This window comes from Tribolium madens, unplaced genomic scaffold (genome assembly GCF_015345945.1).
Source record: "Tribolium madens isolate multiple individuals breed KSU strain unplaced genomic scaffold, Tmad_KSU_1.1 Scaffold_2;HRSCAF=44;Tcas5.2_LGX, whole genome shotgun sequence".
In the NCBI taxonomy this organism is placed as follows: Eukaryota; Metazoa; Arthropoda; class Insecta; order Coleoptera; family Tenebrionidae; genus Tribolium; species Tribolium madens.
In genome coordinates this window covers 7,314,239-7,334,785 of record NW_025400995.1, presented here as the reverse complement: position 1 = coordinate 7,334,785, position 20,547 = coordinate 7,314,239, and the positions used below count along the sequence as shown (strand labels likewise).

The 20,547-nt window shown below is 33.5% G+C and overlaps 1 protein-coding gene across 3 annotated transcripts in view; it reads left to right on the top strand.

The window, feature by feature from the left end:
• Positions 1–20,547, top strand: part of LOC123006876 (nucleolysin TIA-1) — a 144,728-nt gene that overhangs the window by 84,149 nt on the left and 40,032 nt on the right. The window contains exon 1 of one of the 3 annotated variants that reach the window (XM_044401776.1): positions 7,887–8,303. The exons of the other annotated variants lie outside the window; for them this stretch is intronic. Within the exon in view, the coding sequence (XP_044257711.1) occupies positions 8,150–8,303 (154 nt within the window). The 5' untranslated portion in view covers positions 7,887–8,149. Of the gene's footprint in view, positions 1–7,886; positions 8,304–20,547 lie in introns of those variants that run through there. 3 annotated transcript variants of the gene reach the window in all.

The following is a 20,547-nucleotide window of genomic DNA, read 5'->3' as shown; positions in this document are numbered from 1 at the left end:
AACACACCCGGAATATTAACCCCACAGAATTCGTCCGCCCAAATTATCGGATTTTTTAACCCCAGGCAAATTCTTATATGCCCACATACATCTATCGTTGGTTTTAGAGAAGCACAATTTTTTTCAATAAACAACCCTGCTGGCTAAACGCTTTTTAACTCAATGACTCTTGGGCAATTATTAATTTGCTGACACAAAAAATCAAATATTGCAACCTCTCACATTCATTAAAAAAGTAACTTGCGTTGTCTTTTTGTCTTCTACAAATTTAAGCGCAGATAAACTGTTCACTTTGGTGCAATTCTCGGAAACCGTTACAAGCAATCAATTCTCGACCGCAGACGATTATAAAAAGCCTAGAACACGGATTCAGCGGCGCTTTGTTGTCTTTTGAAAGGTTATTCAAGGCGTTTCGAAACCTGACATAACACGGGAAAATATTAAGTTAGAACTTCTTTGGATGCCTTAATCGTGTTATTACAGATATTAAAAAATATAATAACATATGAAACGGCTTTGTAACTTTTATGTTTAATTATCCTCAAGTCTTCCTTACATTAAACAATAAATCGAAAAATTTAAGAACAAATTTGTTTGAAACTAATTAAGTTTTTAGGTTTGTTTTAAATGTGAGTAAGAAACATAAACTTGTAAACTGTTTGTTTTTCATTAAAAATCTCTTCGAATATTTAAAACATTTTTTCAACTAATTAATTAACTTCTCTCATTATTTAATTTTATTTAACTTAACTGTATGTCATCAACTCATCACTTAACTTTTTCGGATATGGTTCACGAATTTGAAATTTTCTCTTCTTTTAGTCAACATACCTGAGTAATAAGTATTATTATTTGCAAAAATAAAATAAACACAGCATTTTTTTATTAAATGGCATCCGAGTCAAGTTATATTTGTCAATAAAACGGCGAAAGACTGCAAAAATCTGTCTTTTATACGTATTCTGCATGAACGTGAAGTATATTACTTACAAAATATTTCACCTAGATGATATAGTACACTAGACATGCTGTAATAATCTAACATGTAAATCTCTAGCTATATTATCTTATATGATTTAAGTTTACCTTACCTTCACTTTGTAAGGACTGAATTTGAGTCAGACAGTAGTAGGAAACTTGGTTTTTTTTGTTCACAATATTGTTTTTAGCTTAATTTGGCTGCAAAACTTTCAAACTAATTTAATCTTAAGATTTCTGACAATAATAAAGAGATTAATGGTAAAATTAATCATGAGATATTATCGGAATATGACACGAAATAAAAAGTTTTTAACGTTATTTAATTAGAGTTGTGGTTTTATCATAAAAATAAATAAAACAGTTGTTTGAAGAAGTAAAATCAGTACATTTATGATTTTATAAGCAAACAAACCGCTTAGTAAAATTCATGATAACTAAACATTCTAGAGAAGCTTATGAGCTACATAATAATACGTGTACGAAGTAGCGTAACGTAACGCAAAGTACCGTACTATAAACTGAGCATAATAATGGGAAATAATTTTGAACAAAGTACATGGACATGTTCTTTTAGTAGATTAGTTTTAGCAGTTATCGAGATAATAACTTTAATTAAACTGGGATTTGTAAAAACTTCTAAATTTTATTTTGGGCATAAATATGTAAGTGCTAGTAGTACAGGATTAATGCAAAACCATAAAATCTTTAATACCTTGCTACGTCATAACTTAGAAATAAATTTTTACGTTTTGTCTTACATTATAATTTCAGTTAACATATAACAAGTGTTTCTAAATATAGGTACGATTTTATTAACCTTTGGAACAATGGTGCATAAATTGTATATACCTTTGTGTTGAGTTCCTTTCAGGTCTCAGATACTCTACGGCGTGTACATATTTTGGAAGTGGAACGCTCTTATGTTCGCTTTTCATTCGTATTTATTCACCTGCTTGCAGTAAAACACACTTATACATCTTTTGTGAGTTATTGTTTTATTAAAGAAATATTTATTTTGCGTAATGGAACGGCCGCGAACTTAAATAGCGTTTAAATATTTTATTGTGATTTTTCAAAAATTGATGACAGTTGATTTCAATAAAGCATTGATAGAACGACGATCATAGCATGTTCAGGAAGTATTGTTTATAATTGTGCAGTCGCTCCAACTGCCCTGGCTCTGCTGCGATGCGTTGTTTATAGATTTGCCCTTTGAACGCATATTCAGCGTGGCATGCAAGATCGATCCAACCGGAAAATCCTAAATGACAATCCAAAGCAAATACATATTTTATCATAAGTTTCCGGGTAATATTCAAACACTACAGCAATTAATTACTCTGCACCTTTATGCAGAGAAAAACTATTGACGAAAAACAACACATACAAATTTACTCTAATTTTAAACGGCAACATTAGTGAATCGACTCCTTCCACTCCATGGTGAAGCAACAGAGAAGCACATCTCGACGAGAATCTGATAACACTCATGTCCTAGTTACCTCTCAGCAGTTTAGCTTCATCCTTTCCCACTCTAACGTTGCTAACGGAGCATCCTTTGATCTGTAACAGGTCCTACCTTCTTTAACCTTAAACCCTGCGCTGCTTCGACATCAAACAAATTATCGAAGAGATTCGGTTAAACTTAGATCGCTCCCTACAGCTATCCGTCAAATTGCTGAAAATATTACACTAACAAACATTTTTATAAAACAACTGAGCCATCCAGACAAACCCTTTAATTTTTTACTCGCTCACTACTTAACACTAAAAAAATTGAGAATGTATTAACTCATGTGTAAAACGACAAAGAGATAACTCCTACAAGTATTTCAAGACATTGATCTCATACACAAAAAAAATTTAATTGGAACACAACATTTTTAGCTCAGAAATTTTTAATTAATTCAGTTTTTAATTTTGTTTTTGAGGGTAACATATTCACTGTTTTTTTTTCAACTTTGCCATTCAATACATGTTTTAACGACAAAAGTATTAAATAGTACTGTGAAGCAGTTTCATAGATCAAAGGACACTTACCCAACAAATGTTTGTTTACTATAGTTGAAAAAATTCGAAAAGGTTACTAAAACATTCGACGTATTTATTGTTGGACTTTAGTTAGTTGTTCTCTATTCTAAACATCTATATTATTGTTAAATAGAGAAGTACATATTTAATTCAATAGGAGTATTTATCTAGAAATAAATGATGAGGTAAGGTTGGGTTAATATTCACAAAGTGAATAGAATAAGTGAGTTTAATTGAAATTCGATGCATTAAAATGCAGTTTGTAGTAGTCGGCCGTTGTACCGTGATCAATGATTAAAAATCAATTTTGAAAAAGTAGGTCTGACCTTGCGGTGTTTTGGATTTGCCTCATTTAAAGTAACAAACTAAAATGGATAGATGCAATTAGCATTTTTTCATGAGAGCTTGAATGAGGATAAATGAGTACGTAAAGTCAGGACAATGAGGACATACGAGCAAAAGCTACACCAGACCGGCCTCATACAGGTTTTTATTAACACGCATTAAAGCTCATACGGTGTGCTCTGTTATGATACATTGGTTCATCGATGTTCTTGTCCGACCTAATGGAATATGCCAAATTAGGCTCGTTTTTTAAGAATTACTCCGACGAAAATTTATGGAGAGAGAGGTGAGTAAAAACCGCATAAAATTTGGCCTTAAAACAGGATGAATCCTAAGCGCGTCTTGGAGATACATCTATAAATATCAAATAAAGAAGTATATAGGTAGATTGAGGACGCAGATGTTGAACGAACGGCGTCTTAGCACAACCAAACGAAAAACGTTGGCGTAGACACCTCTCAGACGAAATTGTGAATACCCAGAAACAGAACGACTACAAACATTTACGAAATGCACTACACAAGCTGCACTGTTTACTTAGGGAAGAATGAAACTCAAGTCTTGTATTGATGGAGTTTGATCCTTTGTACAAAGTAGAAATTGACACTCGGCTTTTCACTCAAATTGTGTTCAAACACTGTTTCTTCCACTCCGAGCCAAAAACTTTTAATTTTCTTAACAGCTTATCATTTTGTTTACACTGTAACATCTCACCTCAAGTCTCTAACCAATAAATGTGCAATCACAAAACCCCAACGTTTTTGTTACTTATTCTTATCGATTAACAAACATTCTTTTGATTTTCATTTAACAAAACAGTTGTAATTGCTGCATCTGTTTTTTACGACATAAAAAATTCAAACATTTTTTTCAGTTGCGGAAAACATCAAACCCACACTCGTTTTGTGTAATATTGATGTAACTGAAGACTAGCACCACAGAATTCAATATTTCCATCATATATGCTGAAACCAGAAAATAAAATCTATGATCGCTCCAGGACACAAAACTAATTATAATTGATGTCAGTTACACTATTAGTAATAATAATTAGTGTACTTTGGTCAGTAATTACCTCATTTCTTTTGTACATTTTGCATAACATTGTTTAAAATAACGTAGCTTTTGTCTAATTTTGGTTACTGTTTATCACTTATAACTTATACCAATATCTAAGCAAGAAGTGATAAAAAACACATTGAACCTAAAGCATATGGCGATTTAATTTTACTTAATAAGATATATTTTTAATGAGTAAAAAGAAAAATGAGTGAATATTTTTGGATAGTGTATAAATTTTCTTTGTGTCTGGACAAACTTGCGGTCAAAGTGTGATTCTGCTGAACAATAGCATTCAAGATGTGTAGAACGTGAACCAGTCGTCCTTTAAACATGTTGACTTAGAGGATCAGACTGCTAGTGTAACGTTGTCAGTTCGTTTAAATATCAAAGGGATGTGTCATTCTATCATTTACAGATACTGGTTGCTTGCTTTGCCCTAAAGGAGATTATTTGGACTGTTAAAAGTTGAAAAAGTATAAAACAAGATGTAATTGGTGATGGTTATTGTGAGGTATGACGGTCATCGTTCTATGTTTAGTCTAGTGTCCTATAAAACGATATAGGCGTCATTCTGACACAACATAATCACAACATGATATAACAGTGTCATTAAATGAAAACATAACCACGTGTCAGAGCACTATGTTTCACCTGCACTGCGGAAAATACCGCTACAACAACAATAACTAACGCGAAATGACCCTAGTACAATACGTTACACTCAAACGTATCAACCTTAATATTATGCGATACAGCCTTTGCATCAGTGGCGTGTGGTGAAATTTGAAGTTTTGAACAAATTGCATCCAACACAATAAGGTAAATGAAAAAGATTATTTATTATTGGTCATAACAGCAATTTAATAATGTAAAAATATCTAATAGTTTTAACGATTGGAATAAACTTATTTATTTACCGAAAATGACTATATTTAGATATATGCCAACGTGTTTAAAAATCTGGTTTTGAAGCTTGTCAGTTTTGCTAAAGACCGCTTTGATACACCGAAGCGATGAGCAGCACCACGGTTAAAAGGTAAAGGGTCAATAAACACAACGCGAATAATCGAGAAATTTCCAGCAAAGTGGCTACATTTATAAGAAAAATGATTTTCCGGAGTGTTATTTGATACATATTTAAATAACAGCTTGGAGGTGATGACAAACAAATCGGGAACATGCAGGTGCGCTGGCGCCTTCTACATAATTTACTGACGCTGGACGAAGCAGATTAGATGTGGTTTACCAAGCAATAAGGTGTGTGCCGCATAGCTAGTGTGAAAGCTCGCATATTCTCGTGTAGTAAGCTGAAACTAATGTTTGGCTTGGCCACTGATTGGCAAAGACTATTCAGGACCCTTGATGTTTACCATCTACTTATGATAAAAAATCGTAAATTTATTCGATTAGTCGTTTGAAGAGGATTCTAATATTTATGATGACAACTCGGTTGCTCACCTGTTAGTAAATAACTAAATATTTAGCTTGCAGTTTGTTTTATTGCCAACAGAAAACGTGTCCGCTTTTTAAACAAAATTTCAAATCCATACTTATTTTAAATCCTTATTCATAATTTACCAGTGCTTCTCGCTTTTGTAAAATGTCTTGAAACATGAAATGTTACTTTGATCTTTATTATTTAATCAACACATCGCCAAGAAAATAAATGAATAATACCGTTGTAAAAAAAAAATATATATTTTGTAATATATATTAAATCATATAGTGTGAATACAAAATGTTGAGTTTTTTTTTATTAAAAGTATTTTGTGGGTAACTTAGAAGGATGGTAGTAAAGACCTGTGTGTGGGACTCGCCATAATTACGTTTGGTTAAAGTTTTGCAAATAATTAAATTTGTCTTTAGCAAGTTGTCATGCATAAGAGAAACTTTTAGTACGTGTATATTGAAAATGATGAAAGCAATTACTAATATCCTTAATGAATATCTCAAGTGAATCCTCTTAGAACCGTATCTTCGTTAAGTTGAACCGCTCATACACTGAATTAGAGGATTTTCTTGGTATAAGATAAAAAGCTGCATGCTGACGAACCTGTTAGGTAAAACTGTAACATAAAAAATTCCTCAATTTGAATAGAATTCCGATATAGTTTATCCCTGAGCACTTATCATGCACAGAAGGTTCCAATACCTGCCGAAGTATAGACATTTGAAATTGACATTGCTACGCAGCAGTGGGCAGAAGGCCTGATTCTGTATTCTGTTTGAACGTAGTAGTAGTGCACCCCTGGCTTTCAGCTCTTACACAGTCGATCCCAGACCGACGCGCCTACAAAAGCGCACGATAATTACACCCAGTTATTGTGGATGTACGCTCGAGCGGCTACGAAATTGTAAATCATTACATATTTAGGTTCAAATATATCCCTTTGTTACAACTTCTGTCGGTGAAACAGACGAAGCTGTAATATTTTCATCTGTATCTATATTTAACTCGGTTATTCATGAGAATAATTTAGTCGTTACCTACAAACCAAAATTAAATCACGCTCACTATCACTACTACTACTACCAATACGTTCATTGACTAATTCTACAGACATACGTTTTAGAAATTGATTTTGTGCGAAAACTATTTCTGGATGTGCACGGAATGTAATTGAAGGCGGCAGCTCTCAATAGGTTCATAAATATCTCCTGTGTGGCGTTTTCATTGAAATGTCATACACTTTCACGAAGGTAGAGAACCCTACTTTCTGCTAATAAAAGTGTAACAGTTGAATCGCTAATAGCTAATCTTAAAATCCCAAAAGAAGACTCGTTAAATCCTTCATAATTGAACGTCATCCATTAATACCTTTTCAAAGCAACATAAGCACTACGTGATTTTAGGAACGGTATATATTAGAATAAATAACATTGGACTTTTGCAATAATACTGCAACCTTTTCAGTAATTTTACTAGGTTTCTATAAAAGAAATGACTTGAAGAGTTATTTGGTTTTGTAAGTTGGACGTGCATAATTTAGTGGAATATGGTTGGTAGTGTATCGGCCACCTGTTACGTAGCACCTATGCGATGGAGCAAGATGACCGCCGAAGGTAAACTTCTGATCAATAGAAGACGGTTTAAAGTTGTGTGGAACAGTAGAAAACGACATCTGTTCTCTCGTCAGTTTTACGTGGATAGGAGCGTGACGTGTGACAGTAAGCGGATTCTGTTCTGTAGCGGATCGAGAACATGTAATGCTTTGAATGTGACAATGCGGTGGATCAGCCGCTGCGGCAGAAGCACAATGGTGCGGGGGCAAAGGTGAAGGAGATATAGGAGAGTTGGGGGTTCCGTAAGGTCCAACTATGAGACGTCGTCCCCGTGGTGCCGGCTGAGGGCCCCAGCGACTTCGAACGGTCGGTCGGATAGACGCGCGCGCCATCCGGAGGCAGGCAAGTGGCGCGCAGGAAAGCGCCGCCGCCGGGCCGCAGTTGGCAGTTGGAGTCGCCCGCCGCTCGCGATAACACGGCCAGTGCAGCGTCTACTCCGCGCCCTCGCCCTACCACCCCCGACGACGGCATGAGACGAGCGCGCGGCTTCCAGTCTTCGAGTTGCGGGCCACGCGGCTGAGCGCGTCCGCCACCGGACACTTAGTGGACACATCATGTCGATCTAGATCAGATAGTGCAACACTTCAGTGAGATTTCGTACCTGCAGACCATAGAGTTATACACATATTTTAGTAGAAAGTAGCCAAGAGCCTTTGGCTCCGGAAAGATGCTGACCATGTCGACACTTATGATGCCGGCTCCGGCCATGACTACCATGTCCACACCAGCACCTCTGCCGGTTCCAGCTAAATTGGAAACCACCACCAAGTTAACAACTGTTAATCAAAATTCAAACACTCCTTCCTCTAACAACAAAGCAGGTAGGTTGACATCGTCGACATTTAAGATGAAAGACTTGCCAAGACATTGTTCATTCTTGCCACCACAGTTTATGTCTCTTGAGGAGCAAATTGTCGCGCACTTAATATGACGCTATACAACATATCGCGCGCACGACGTGTCCGCGGCGCGACAGGTTCCTTGAGACACGCCGCAGATTACGTCTGTGCTCCGTCTAGACACCTGCAACACGCTGTCTTCTATTCTGTTCATCTAAATCACTCGGTCGACTCGATCCCTGACCTATCAGTGTATTAACTCTGATCTCACGCGCTCTTCCGCAATTCATCAATGTTAAATGTAGCTGTCGACGTACTAGGGTCAAAAGCGTAAAATGTTTACGACTTGTTTTCACTGGATGTGATTTATTCATTAGATTACAACCACAAGTTTCCAACGAAATGCACTTCTACAATTTCATGGGTTCTTTTCTTTTCTTTTAGATCCTTTACTTTACCGCCGAGCAGATTTAAAATCCTTTATCCTTTCAAGAAAACTCCTACTTACATCCAAAACAAAGCTCCCCAAATATTTCATAAAGCCGTATTAACGAAATTTCTAATTCTGTGATAAACGACATTCTATTACGGTCGCTCGCTATTTTCTTCCTTCAAACCCATAACGTACGTGCACTGAGCTGCAACTTACCGAATTACGACAAACAGCGACAGGGTGGGACGAGACGCGCATTTGATACTGCTAGATAAGCCCAACTCAGATCTCTAGATGAAAACGGACCACCGAACTCAGAGTAAAATTAAGGCCCAGGGCCATCATTAGCCCACTCACTCCTTGGTATTGTATATGATGTCTCTTCCCTGATCTTTGTTTCATTATCCGCCGGATGCCTTAAAACTTACATCTAAAATACTTCAAAACAATGAGAAACTAAAAGTGATGTGTAATTCACAAAATCAACGAAAGATTTATCGTGAAACTAGATAAAAGCGTAAACTGTCAAGTAGCATGTTGCGGACTTCAGGGTTACTCGTCGTTGTCGCAATCCCAAGACAATATTTCAAAGGGGTCAGACATGCAGTTATATAAACTTGCTTCAGGCCTCTCACAACCACATTTTAATTTGACCCGTTTCTATAACTAGAAATTTTAATTATTTCTACAAAAGCATTTCCTACTATATGAACTTTTCCTTAAAGAAGAAATCTTGTTCAAGGTAAAAGTAAATAAGCATCGCTGTTGCTCTCGGTATTCGTATAACCTAGGGAGTTATTTTCTAATGCAACTTGCATTCACCACATTGCCCAATATGCTCTTTCTAGTTTAAAACTCAACCAAACTGCCACCGCGTTCATTCATTACAAACAAAAAAGCAACGATTTTGTAAATCACACTCAACACGAAACCTCTCGCGGAGAAATCATTTTTCTTAACTGATCCCGCAGTTCCAGAGCATATAATTTTTTAATTTTATCTACAATTATTTCATGCAATTATTTCTTGAAGAAACGACACCTGCAGTGTTTTAGATTTTACATTTGAAATAATCATCTCGGGCACTAGATTTAGGTAAATTGCAGAATTTGCAGTTTGCCAAATGTTTTTAAATGATTAATATGAATTCAATATTAAATCGTCCCGTCACAAGAAATGTCCAAAGACTTTTTACTTTATTTTATGCTTTTGGTATTACTAGTAATTGAAACAAATCGTTCTTTGTATGGCTTCCATTAAAATTGACGTCACTTTCACATGTGGTCTGACAACGCAGGTTTCATCTTTGATATGAAGGTGGGGCAGCATCCGGGGAACCTCTGTCATGTGCGTGCATTGTAAAGCGGGAGCCATTAGACAATTAGATAGGTGTGATACAAGCCAGTATCTGCCCAAGTGCACCAGGACATGAATATTAATGCAAGCCATCGTTTGGGACTTGTAAACCCATTTAGTCAGCTTCACCTTTTCTTTTTTTATATAATACACGACCCACGTTCTTTTAATTAGTTGCCTCCGACTCAACATGTACACATTATCTTATTTAATTTTATTTTAATTTCGTACTTTTGTTTTTGCAATAGTACACAGAGGTAATTGAGTGGCATAATTAGCTGCTGGGCGAGTTAAAATTAAACAATGTGTTGAATACAGCTCAAATAATGAAATAATGCAACAATAGAAATCAATATTACCGCATGCATTATACATGAATTGTACGTTTGATTCTTTTTGAAACGAGTGCACTAACACAACTAACTTTGATTAAGTATGAATTTCACAATAACAATTGAATGTTCAAACAAGTAGGTCTTAGAATAATCACAGTAGTCTCTCATCTAAAAAAAATGTTGTCTTGTTGAATACATCAGCTGGGCCAACGAAGACAAAAAGTTTGCTCCAATGATGTCTGTTAATTAACGCAAATAGAAAAAAAATTGATATTTGACGTGGCAGTAAGCAAGTGGATTATTTATTTATTTTTTCAATTTCCATTGTCAAAGTGTAGTGATCATAAAAGTATAAAACCGGCGCTTTTATCAAAATTGTAGACTCTTTTTATTCAAATTGTGTTATTAACTTCTGATATGTCAAAGCTAGAAATTATATATTATTTAATTACACCAATATCACAACCGTAACGTACATCAAAGTCAGGAAAAAGGACTAACAATTCTGGAATGCTGCTGGCACTCAACGGTTTGAGTTCCTAACTAGACGAGAAGAGAACCGATTGAACGGTTGCAGACTGAGACCACTGCTCAAAACAGTTCGTGCCAAACACGTTTCAGCACGACTGAAGTTTATGCGACCGAGAAATCTGACGGCTGAATTTATTGCTCACCGGAATATAATATTTGATGTGAACGCAGCACTGTGCCCGCAATAATAATTATCGTTTGCTGAGCAAATATTGATTTACACAAAATATCTACTAATCAACATAGCTACTTGCTGAGTTCACTTTATAAACTTTTTTTTACTAATTCATTTCATTTACTTTTTAACACTTTTTACATCAAGCCAAAACACACTACGTAGACATTTTTTGAAAGAATTGCCCGGCGCATCCACCATAAATACATTTATTTATCTGTGATATCGATTTGAAAATAGTAATTAAATAAAAATTAGTCTTGTCGCCTAATTAATTACAATTAAGAATATAAAGGTTAATAGCCGGCCCAAACAAAGGTCACCGTATCTGCATTTTTGTCAACTTTGTTCCATAAACCTTTACGAAATCGGTGAAAATTTAAATTTTCGTTATTTTATTTCTCCTTTATTACTGTAATGATTAATTGATAGATTTTAAATTTATTATGCATTGTTTTTATGACATTTTTTAACACTAGATATTTAGTACCACATAAAATTTTTAGACACATTAAAATAAATTTCTGTTTAAATGTTTGACTTTATTTGAGCATTTGTTATACTAGAATTATTAAAATTTACATTCACATTCATAATATCACTTGCTATATTACAACAGAAAACATATTTTCTTGAAATGCTTATTTTTTCAAGAAATTGATAATACATATTTTTTTAATAATTTGACTTTAAAAAAAATATATTTTTTTAAAAAGAACGCAAAAAAATTGTTGAATAAAAAGCAAAGTGAATCCAAAAACCGTAATTTTACAGTTCTAGTATATGGAAAACTGCAACTACGTTCTACATTGAGTAATATTGTAGACGAATTAAGTTTGTCGTAAAACAGTATTTCTTTATTATTAGTTTATTGTATGCAATACCTGATTAATTATTATGTTATTTTGTTTTGATATAATTAATAACAAACTTTCAAAACTATATGCTAAGAAAGATTAACAAGGCAAAGCGGAAGCAGGCTATGAATAGCGATTTTTTCAGCAGGCAGAGAAACTAAACAAGTTTTAATGAGAAGTTGACGTGATACAGAGAATACAAATATTGAATGGTTTCTAAATTTTTAATTACAAAAATTTTGTATCAGTTTAAATAAAAATTAAAAGAAAATTTTGATGATAATACTGCAGAGACGTGACAGGAAAAATATTATTCTGAATGATATCGTAGTACCTAATATTATAGGAATAATGTGAGAAATAAGAAAAGAAGTATCTACCGTTATTAATATATTGAGTTGACGTTATCAAATTCAGAACTCAAGGAATTTTAATAAAATGCGATTTATTAATGACAATATCAGATGTTTGAAACACGAATAAATTTCGAGCTCTTTTGGCCAGGAATTTAAAGGTATTTTCAAAGTACAGTTTATTAAAATTATTTTTTTCTGAAATGTTTGATTCTATAGCCTAATATTTAACGGTATGAGTGCCGAACTTTGGTAGTTACGTCTTCAAATAGTTTCGAGACATAAATGAAACGCATCTGCGTTTACAAAAGTCGATTTGAAAAAGTTACGATTTGCAGATTATGTAAAAGAAGAAACAAAGTTTCATTTTCTTTGTAAGCATCTTTTAAAAGTATAATGTAATTAAAACAATTGAAAGAATCAAAAAACTGTTTGAAGGGTCGTTTTATTCTCATTTCCGAAAACATTTATGGTCGAATTAGATCAATATTTAAGTAAAAAAAGATGAGACATTGAAGCAAAAACATTATTGACAATGTATGAGAAGATTCAAATTCAAGTCAACATAGAAGTGGTAATGCTAGCTAGCTTCAGTAAATATGGCTGGTGTTGGAAAGCCGAAGCACTGAGAGTAGCGATTACATTATCACTATCCGTTTAATGAAAAGGTTATCATGTTATTATAGCCTTTGTATCAATTCTAATCGAAATATTTGCTCAACCAATTTTTCAGGTTGAATTGTTTGTTTGGTATTTTAAGTACTATTAATTATATAAATGCTAAGTAAATAATGTAATTACGTATTTGTTAAACACGTAATGACCTACATTAACAAACTGTATCAAATCAGTGAACTTCAAACAGAATCTACTTAATTTATTAGTTTGTTTTGGCGTTAGTTGCCAGTAGTGTTGGTGTGTTGGTAAATAGGAAGGGAGACAGAATTTAACATAAGATCGTAGTTGAGATTACGATGAGTTATAAATTAATTCCTTATTCTTAATTTTTTTCACGGCTTCGTTTTGCATGTTTTTATTGATATTTCTTCACATGCAAAGTTTAGTTTTGTTTTCCGTTTGTCGTTTGTGTAGAGCGACAAAGTTCTTTGTTGCTAGTAAATTAGGTTTGGTGGTAATAATTCAAGTAAGTGACGTTCAGGAATATTTAACAATATATCAATCGTTCCAATGGACTTAGTTGTCGTTGTCGTGTTCGTACATTATGTCTCCAGCGAGCTTTATTGGGATTATAGGCAACAATAGATAGTGACATGCATGACCGCAATGTCCTGTCAGCGGGTTAAAAATATGTAAACAAAGCGGTCGCGTTTAACTCTAATTTACTTGAAACGTCGCATTAAAAAAATTAATAGTTCATTAAGTGAAAAATGAAATGAAGGGAAATTAATTGCGAATTGGGTCAGTCGAGATGAAATTTTTTACTTCACATTAGTTAAAGTGGCAATATCTTGTCACGTTTTATTAAATATGAAGTGTTTTGTGTTTGTCGGAGACTCCGAGTCTGAGAAATATAGAGGGCAATGTGTGTATTGTTGCTGGCATAGTTTCTTAAAACAAAAATACAATAAAACACCCTTGCTCCATGCATATTTAACGGGCTTGTTTAATTACCTTATGAATATTACAGTTTTTCTTATCTTTAATTATATATACGACATCAAATGCAAAATTTACCACCGCGGACGGCTGTAAATTACGAGATAATGCTGCAGATATCTCATGGTGCATTACAATTGACTGATTGCTCACCAAAAAAAATTCGACTATTTAACATATTTCTCCCTTTTGATTTATTTATATGTGATAAACTGATAAACTCTAATGCCAAACGTCACGAGAGACACGCCGATTCAGCTAAGTCCTTGAAAGTTGTTACAAAAAATTCGAGCTTACACAGGATCATTCATCCTTGCTAAATCACACTACCGCAATAAAAAAATTAATTAAATATGTACTTTTAACAGAAAAACTTTCAAAACGCAAACAATATTTCGTGTTTAATTAGTGAGTATTCATCGTAATGTTGTTATAGATTGTTTGAGTTCACTAAAGTGATAGTTGCTGAAAGTGAATACGATCACGGCTTTTTTATAACTTGTACGATTAACTTTAAATCTAATGTTTTCATGTGGGGAAAGATAGTGATTTAGTGAAAGCAAAGTGATGCAAATTATGTTAGTGACAGACAGGCAAAATGTCCTAAAACAGAATTTCATTATATCCTTTGAAAGCTCTTATAAGTTGGCAACTAGTACGTTAATTAATTATTAGATAATAGTTACAGAAGCGTCGGTCGATCGCATTCCTCACAACACAGCTTTACATGTCCCCAATATAGCGCAAAATTTCTTACAGGATTCGACCAATCTTGAACGCCTCGTGTTTAGTTTAGGGTTTTTTGTTCGTTAAAAGCTTTAATAATTTACTTGGATTGACTAAAACGTTTCATAAATAATAACTTGCTAATTAACAATCTCATTATTTTGCACAATTTTCCTCGGTTATCTTGGTAATCTTTGAAAGAAGGCAAAAGTAGTTTGGTTACACCGTTAATTATCTAGTGGAAATGGCAGATCTGGCTTGTTTTGGGGTTTCTGTAAAGAATTTGACCGAATTGTGATATCAAAATATACAGAGCATTGCTAATGTAATGAAATATTTGAACAGACGCATATGTTCCTGATATATGAAGTCATGAGTACCTACTTTCTCTACCACTATATTTGTTTAGGTCCGTATGATAAATTTCATATTTATTTCTTGGCGCGCTTTTGGCTTTACTTCATATTTAAAATAAACAAGTTTAGGTAGGGTTGTATATATATTTTCCAGATAATCCATGTGAGTGAAACCGTAGAATACCTCTGGAACAATATAACATTGACTAGAGAAACCAAAGTGAAATTTATGACCCCGTATGATGATAAAGCCGACTGCCTTAATGTTAGGTAAATTCAAGCATAAGCGCGTTTGCCCTGCGTCTGACGTTAACATTTTAAAAGAAGCGTCGCTACCACAAAGGACAATGTTATCTCTTTGAGGCAAAAATAAATTCAAGACAAAATGTTTTAAGAATATCCATCAGAAACCAAAAATATTATTACAATATTATTATTTGTCAGATCCCAAATTCCACGTTCCACAGTATTACAAACTTCTATTAAATGCCAGCTTAAAGAAATACGAATGCTCCGTTCACTCCAACCTACATATCATCTTGAAGATTAACATTCAACAACTCAACTGTTGAGTCGAAATCTCCAAAGCGAAATTGCAGCCATCCCATATACAAGGTGTTTATAAAAGAGCGTATAACAAGAGTGTTGTAAAAGTTTCACTGACTTTTAGTTGAGTTTAGTCAATATTTATTTCAAAAAATGGTAAATTTTACAGTTATGTAATGTTATTTACTATTCAAAACATGCAATTTTGTATGAAATTTTGACAACACTCTTGATATACGTTCTTTTTATAAACACTTTACAAATGAACGTCAACCAACAGAACTTCAACGAACATAAATAACGTGTTGTGGATTTGCTTTATATGAATATATTTTTTTACAATAATATAAATATTAATAAAATATCATGAAATGTAAATTTGAATTTGTTTAGCCTCTACAGACTATTTAAAATACAGTAATGATATTTTTTGATTGCATAAACATTATAACACTGAGTAATGTTTACTTGAATGTTTGTAAATGTTCAGCAAATAATAATGTACCTACATACAACATACGGCTCCATTATACCTATGTATATGTATATACATATTATCTGTGGTTATAAACAGATAGTTTTTTTATAGTTAGCATAGCTTCGGGATACAGAATTTGCAACATGACCTTTTTGTTTAAATCAACTATAATTAACGAGGCATGTGTTATTACTTCACTATAAAAATACATTAAATGCATTTTAAAACAAGCTTGTTAAATAAATTTAACATACAACCGATGCTCTACGCTCACATAACTCATTGCAACTTGAAATTGAGAAAACTAACTATTTGTGCAACAGACAGTTCATTTAAAGGTAGTTATTATGAGAAAATTTACTTTACAGTTCTTAGAAACTAAAGTTTACTTTGTTTCTATTTGTTTCTGGACATGGTTAAAAAATGTATCAAGTGCAGTCTAGCTGTTAAGCTTCTAAGTAAAAATATTGACTAAAACCGGTTTGACGTCACGAACTAACCAGTTATTAAGTAAAACTGAAAAGAACTTGCAATAACTCAACGCAAACAATTGCTATGCCGACCACAACCGTCCTCATTCAAATATTTAACATTTATCGCTACTGAACTAACACAACCTTAAAATAGGACGCCAAACGTATTTGTCTACGTCGAAAACAGCTCACCACTATGCCTGTGTTGTAATATTGTAAGTTGCATAAATAACATGATAAAATTTCTGTTTGTTTATCTTGTGAGACGTACATTTCTAAATATTCGACGATATGATTTGTTCTTTTGCAGATTGGACCAAAACTTTATGTAACGTTTGCAAGTTTTCATTATTACACATTTTAGTCACATTTTAGTAAAATATTTTTTTATTGTTTGTAATCCAGGATACTTATTAATAAGTCTAAATGTAATTGCATAGAGGAAATGATATTAAAATGTTCGTATTTTGTAAATTTCATTTTGAGAGCTGATGCGTGCGTTTGTTGAAATTTCGTAGAGTTTTGCATGTCGAAGCACTTGCCGATTTCCGATTTCATATAATTTAAGCTGGCGAGGTTATTAGATTATTTATGAAAAGGTCGGTTTGTTGGAAGGGTTGGTGTTTCTCGATTTAATTCACGATAACAAATAAAAAGGAAAATGATTTATTTATTTTTGAAGTCAATCTGGGGTGAAATGGGATCCGTAACTTAATTCATGTTGATTTTTCCGTGTTTACCTGTGGATTTGATGTAAAATACAGGAGTGTGCGACTTACAGATAAGCAACGCTAACGTCATCGATTGGAGAATTCAACGTCAGGAAGAGTTTTACTCATAATTGGTGATTTACAGTAAGGGCTGAGTTTATTGAGGAAACCACACAGTTTATGTATGCGGAGTTAGCAACCCAGCTTCCACAGAAGGCAATGGAAATCACTTACGTCGATATCAAAGCTAACTGTAAAACACTTGCACTCCCGCTTCCCGAACAAAAAACCTCATTAGATCTTTCCACACTTTTCAGATTGACAATCAAATTTTTATTAATCATGGTTTCAAACTCACACCAAACTTCTATCTCTTTACATAAAACAACGTCGGATATTTTACAGACACGACGCTAAACCGGATATTATACGAAGCAGAAATCAATCAAAAATTTTTAAATATTTTACAGGAATATAAAAAGATGATATTGTTATACATTATCATTTTTTTTTATTAACGATATAATATGAGCTTTCACAATTACTCAACCATTATTTTCAAATGTAATTACAATTGTAGAGACTATCCTAGAACTCGCGTGTTGGGCTTTCGCTGGGAGTTCTGCCCTTAATTCAACGCTAATAACAAGAGAAGCATATATTTTGAGATTTCGAAATTTTCAAAACACAACTCAAATAAATCAAGTATTCAAATAAGATAAACTTTTGTTTTTTTTATGATTTTGTTAATGCTTTATAGAAGTTTTACGGTTTGGTATTTTTGAAACGGTTATTTTAAATAATAATTTTTGTGGATTGTCATCTGGTCGGCCAATTAAGCGTCAGAGGTCGTGAATGCGAGGCGGGCCATATAAAAAATAAATAAATTGAAGCTGGATTTAAGTGCATCTATAAAATTGTTCCTTTTGCTCGTATATAAAGATACTACATCTCTAATGTATGCCACACGATTGGTCCGGTAGTCTGGCTGTGTGCCCATTCTTGGCTGCCGTCGCCAAAGCGGTCGTCGTCTACGATACGAGACCAAGTCAGAACAAATAAACCTAATACACAGCATGCATGGCTATTCCGGCGCTGCCCAACGCAAACTCGACAGAAATTTAATTGCCGCTTAACATCGCCAAAGAAATGCTCAAACAAAAATCCATCTCTGGCCTAGAACTCGACAATTATAAGCAATTTTTACAGCTTATTCGTGTCGATGCATTTATAAACGGTTTGTGCCAAATCTCTCTTTTTTTGCTGTTGTTGACAAACATGGACCACATTTAAATATTATTGAAATGTTTTTTAATTCCTAAAATTCGAAAAAATTCAAGAGCGATATGTTTAATTCGCGATAGGAACGGAAAATAGAAAAAAGGATCTATTCAGCTATGATCCAAAGTGTAACAACATATGGAACAGAGACATGAGAAGTTTACAAAAACCGACGAGATAAATTTATAGCCTTTGAAATAGATTTCTTGAGCAAAAGTTGTAGAGATCCAAGACAGAATTAGAAATGAAAACTACCAAAAAATAAAACTTGATAAAAAAGAGAAGTAACAACTTAAAAGAAAGAGATGAGCGAAACATATTTTAGAACGGAAACCAACCGAAAAAGAAACGGGAAAAATCTAGACGATGTTGCATGCATACTATTGGTATTGAGTAAAATTGGGGAAATATGGAGATTGGGTAATAGGAAAGCAAAAAACACGATTGTGTACTTACTATTATTATTACTATTATAACTGAAATGCTTATTTTTTTATTTAGACAAAAAATATATCAACAACTTTAATTCGATTATTCAAATTATTCTTATAAATTATTTTATTATTTTTATTAATATTCAATTTTATTCAGTTCTAAAATAGTATTTTTAATTCTTTTTCGTCTTTTAGAATATGCTTTGAATCTGTTTCCTAACTTATTACTAACGAATTTAATTTACAAAAAAGTAGCAAAAGTAGTTAGTAGAGTTTGGTTACAAAGGCAACACTTGTGTCAAATCAGGTCATGGTAATAAGGCAAGGATATTTTGCGGGAAGAGTTTTAATCGAAGTTGAGGTCGGTATAAAGTTAGGCTTGGTAATGATTATTTGAATATGCGATAGTTAATGGGGAATGAAGTTATTTAAATAATTAAATTTTTTGTGGTAGTGAAGGGGAGATAAAGGCTCGAGAAAAAAATCCACCGAGTAAAAACTAATGCGACTTGCCTTAATTCTAAACCTCATTTAACGAATTACATAATTTAGGAAGAAAAGCCAAGTCCCTAGTTCGAGCAAAACTTTCATTAAAACCTAATAAAATTTCCTCTTTTTCGTATAAAAACAGCATTTTGTAAAGTTAATGTACAAACAACACATAATTACAAGAATTAACCGGAAATCGTTTTTCATTTTCTTTAAAAACAAAGAATTAATACGGCCCACTGTTCTGGAATTAAAGAAAACCGGCTTGAATGGAAGGAAAACCCGGAGGAAAAAGAGAACGAAAAGCAGAATGTAATTTTGCATACAAGATTCCTTCGCATTTCAAATATTGGAAGCCATTGGAGCTTTTGGTTGCGGACACGACAACGAGCCGCCAATTACTGTATCAACAACGAGTCCATCGTCCCATCATTCTGTATACATGCTCTGGACACGTTTTGCTAAAATGTGCCGCTAAGGAAATTGCTTGTTTATTTCTTGCATATGAGAAAATTTTGCATATACACAAATTTTGCATACAACGATTTAAAAACCTTTGTTACCAACAATGAGTGAATTAATCGCACAACCATCACCACTTTCATGCCCAATTCAATTATTTTACAAAGAACTACACATTATTGAATCCAGCGACTCAATTTGTTCAGATGAGAAACTTGCCTGCAATAGCTTAATCTTTATGTTTACATAGAGAAGTGAATAATAATTAAGAGTTAGGAGCTAGATACGGAATTAACGGATTTAACAGTAAACCCAAAGATGAATTAACGACATGCCAACTAAATAATTTTGCGCTTACACTTAATTTATTTAAAACATACCAAACCGGTTTAGGAAATAATCGTAACTGGAAACCGGTTTACGTTAAAACCGGTTTGGACCTACGTGGATAATTCAGCCCTGAAACAATGTTAGCAAAATATTTATATACCAGAGTTAACAACAATTGTGCATTATCAATACATTATAGTATATTATATTTAAAGCACAACAATTAATTGATAAAGCGATTATTCACAAATCAATGTGTATAACATTTATAACGTAATTAACAA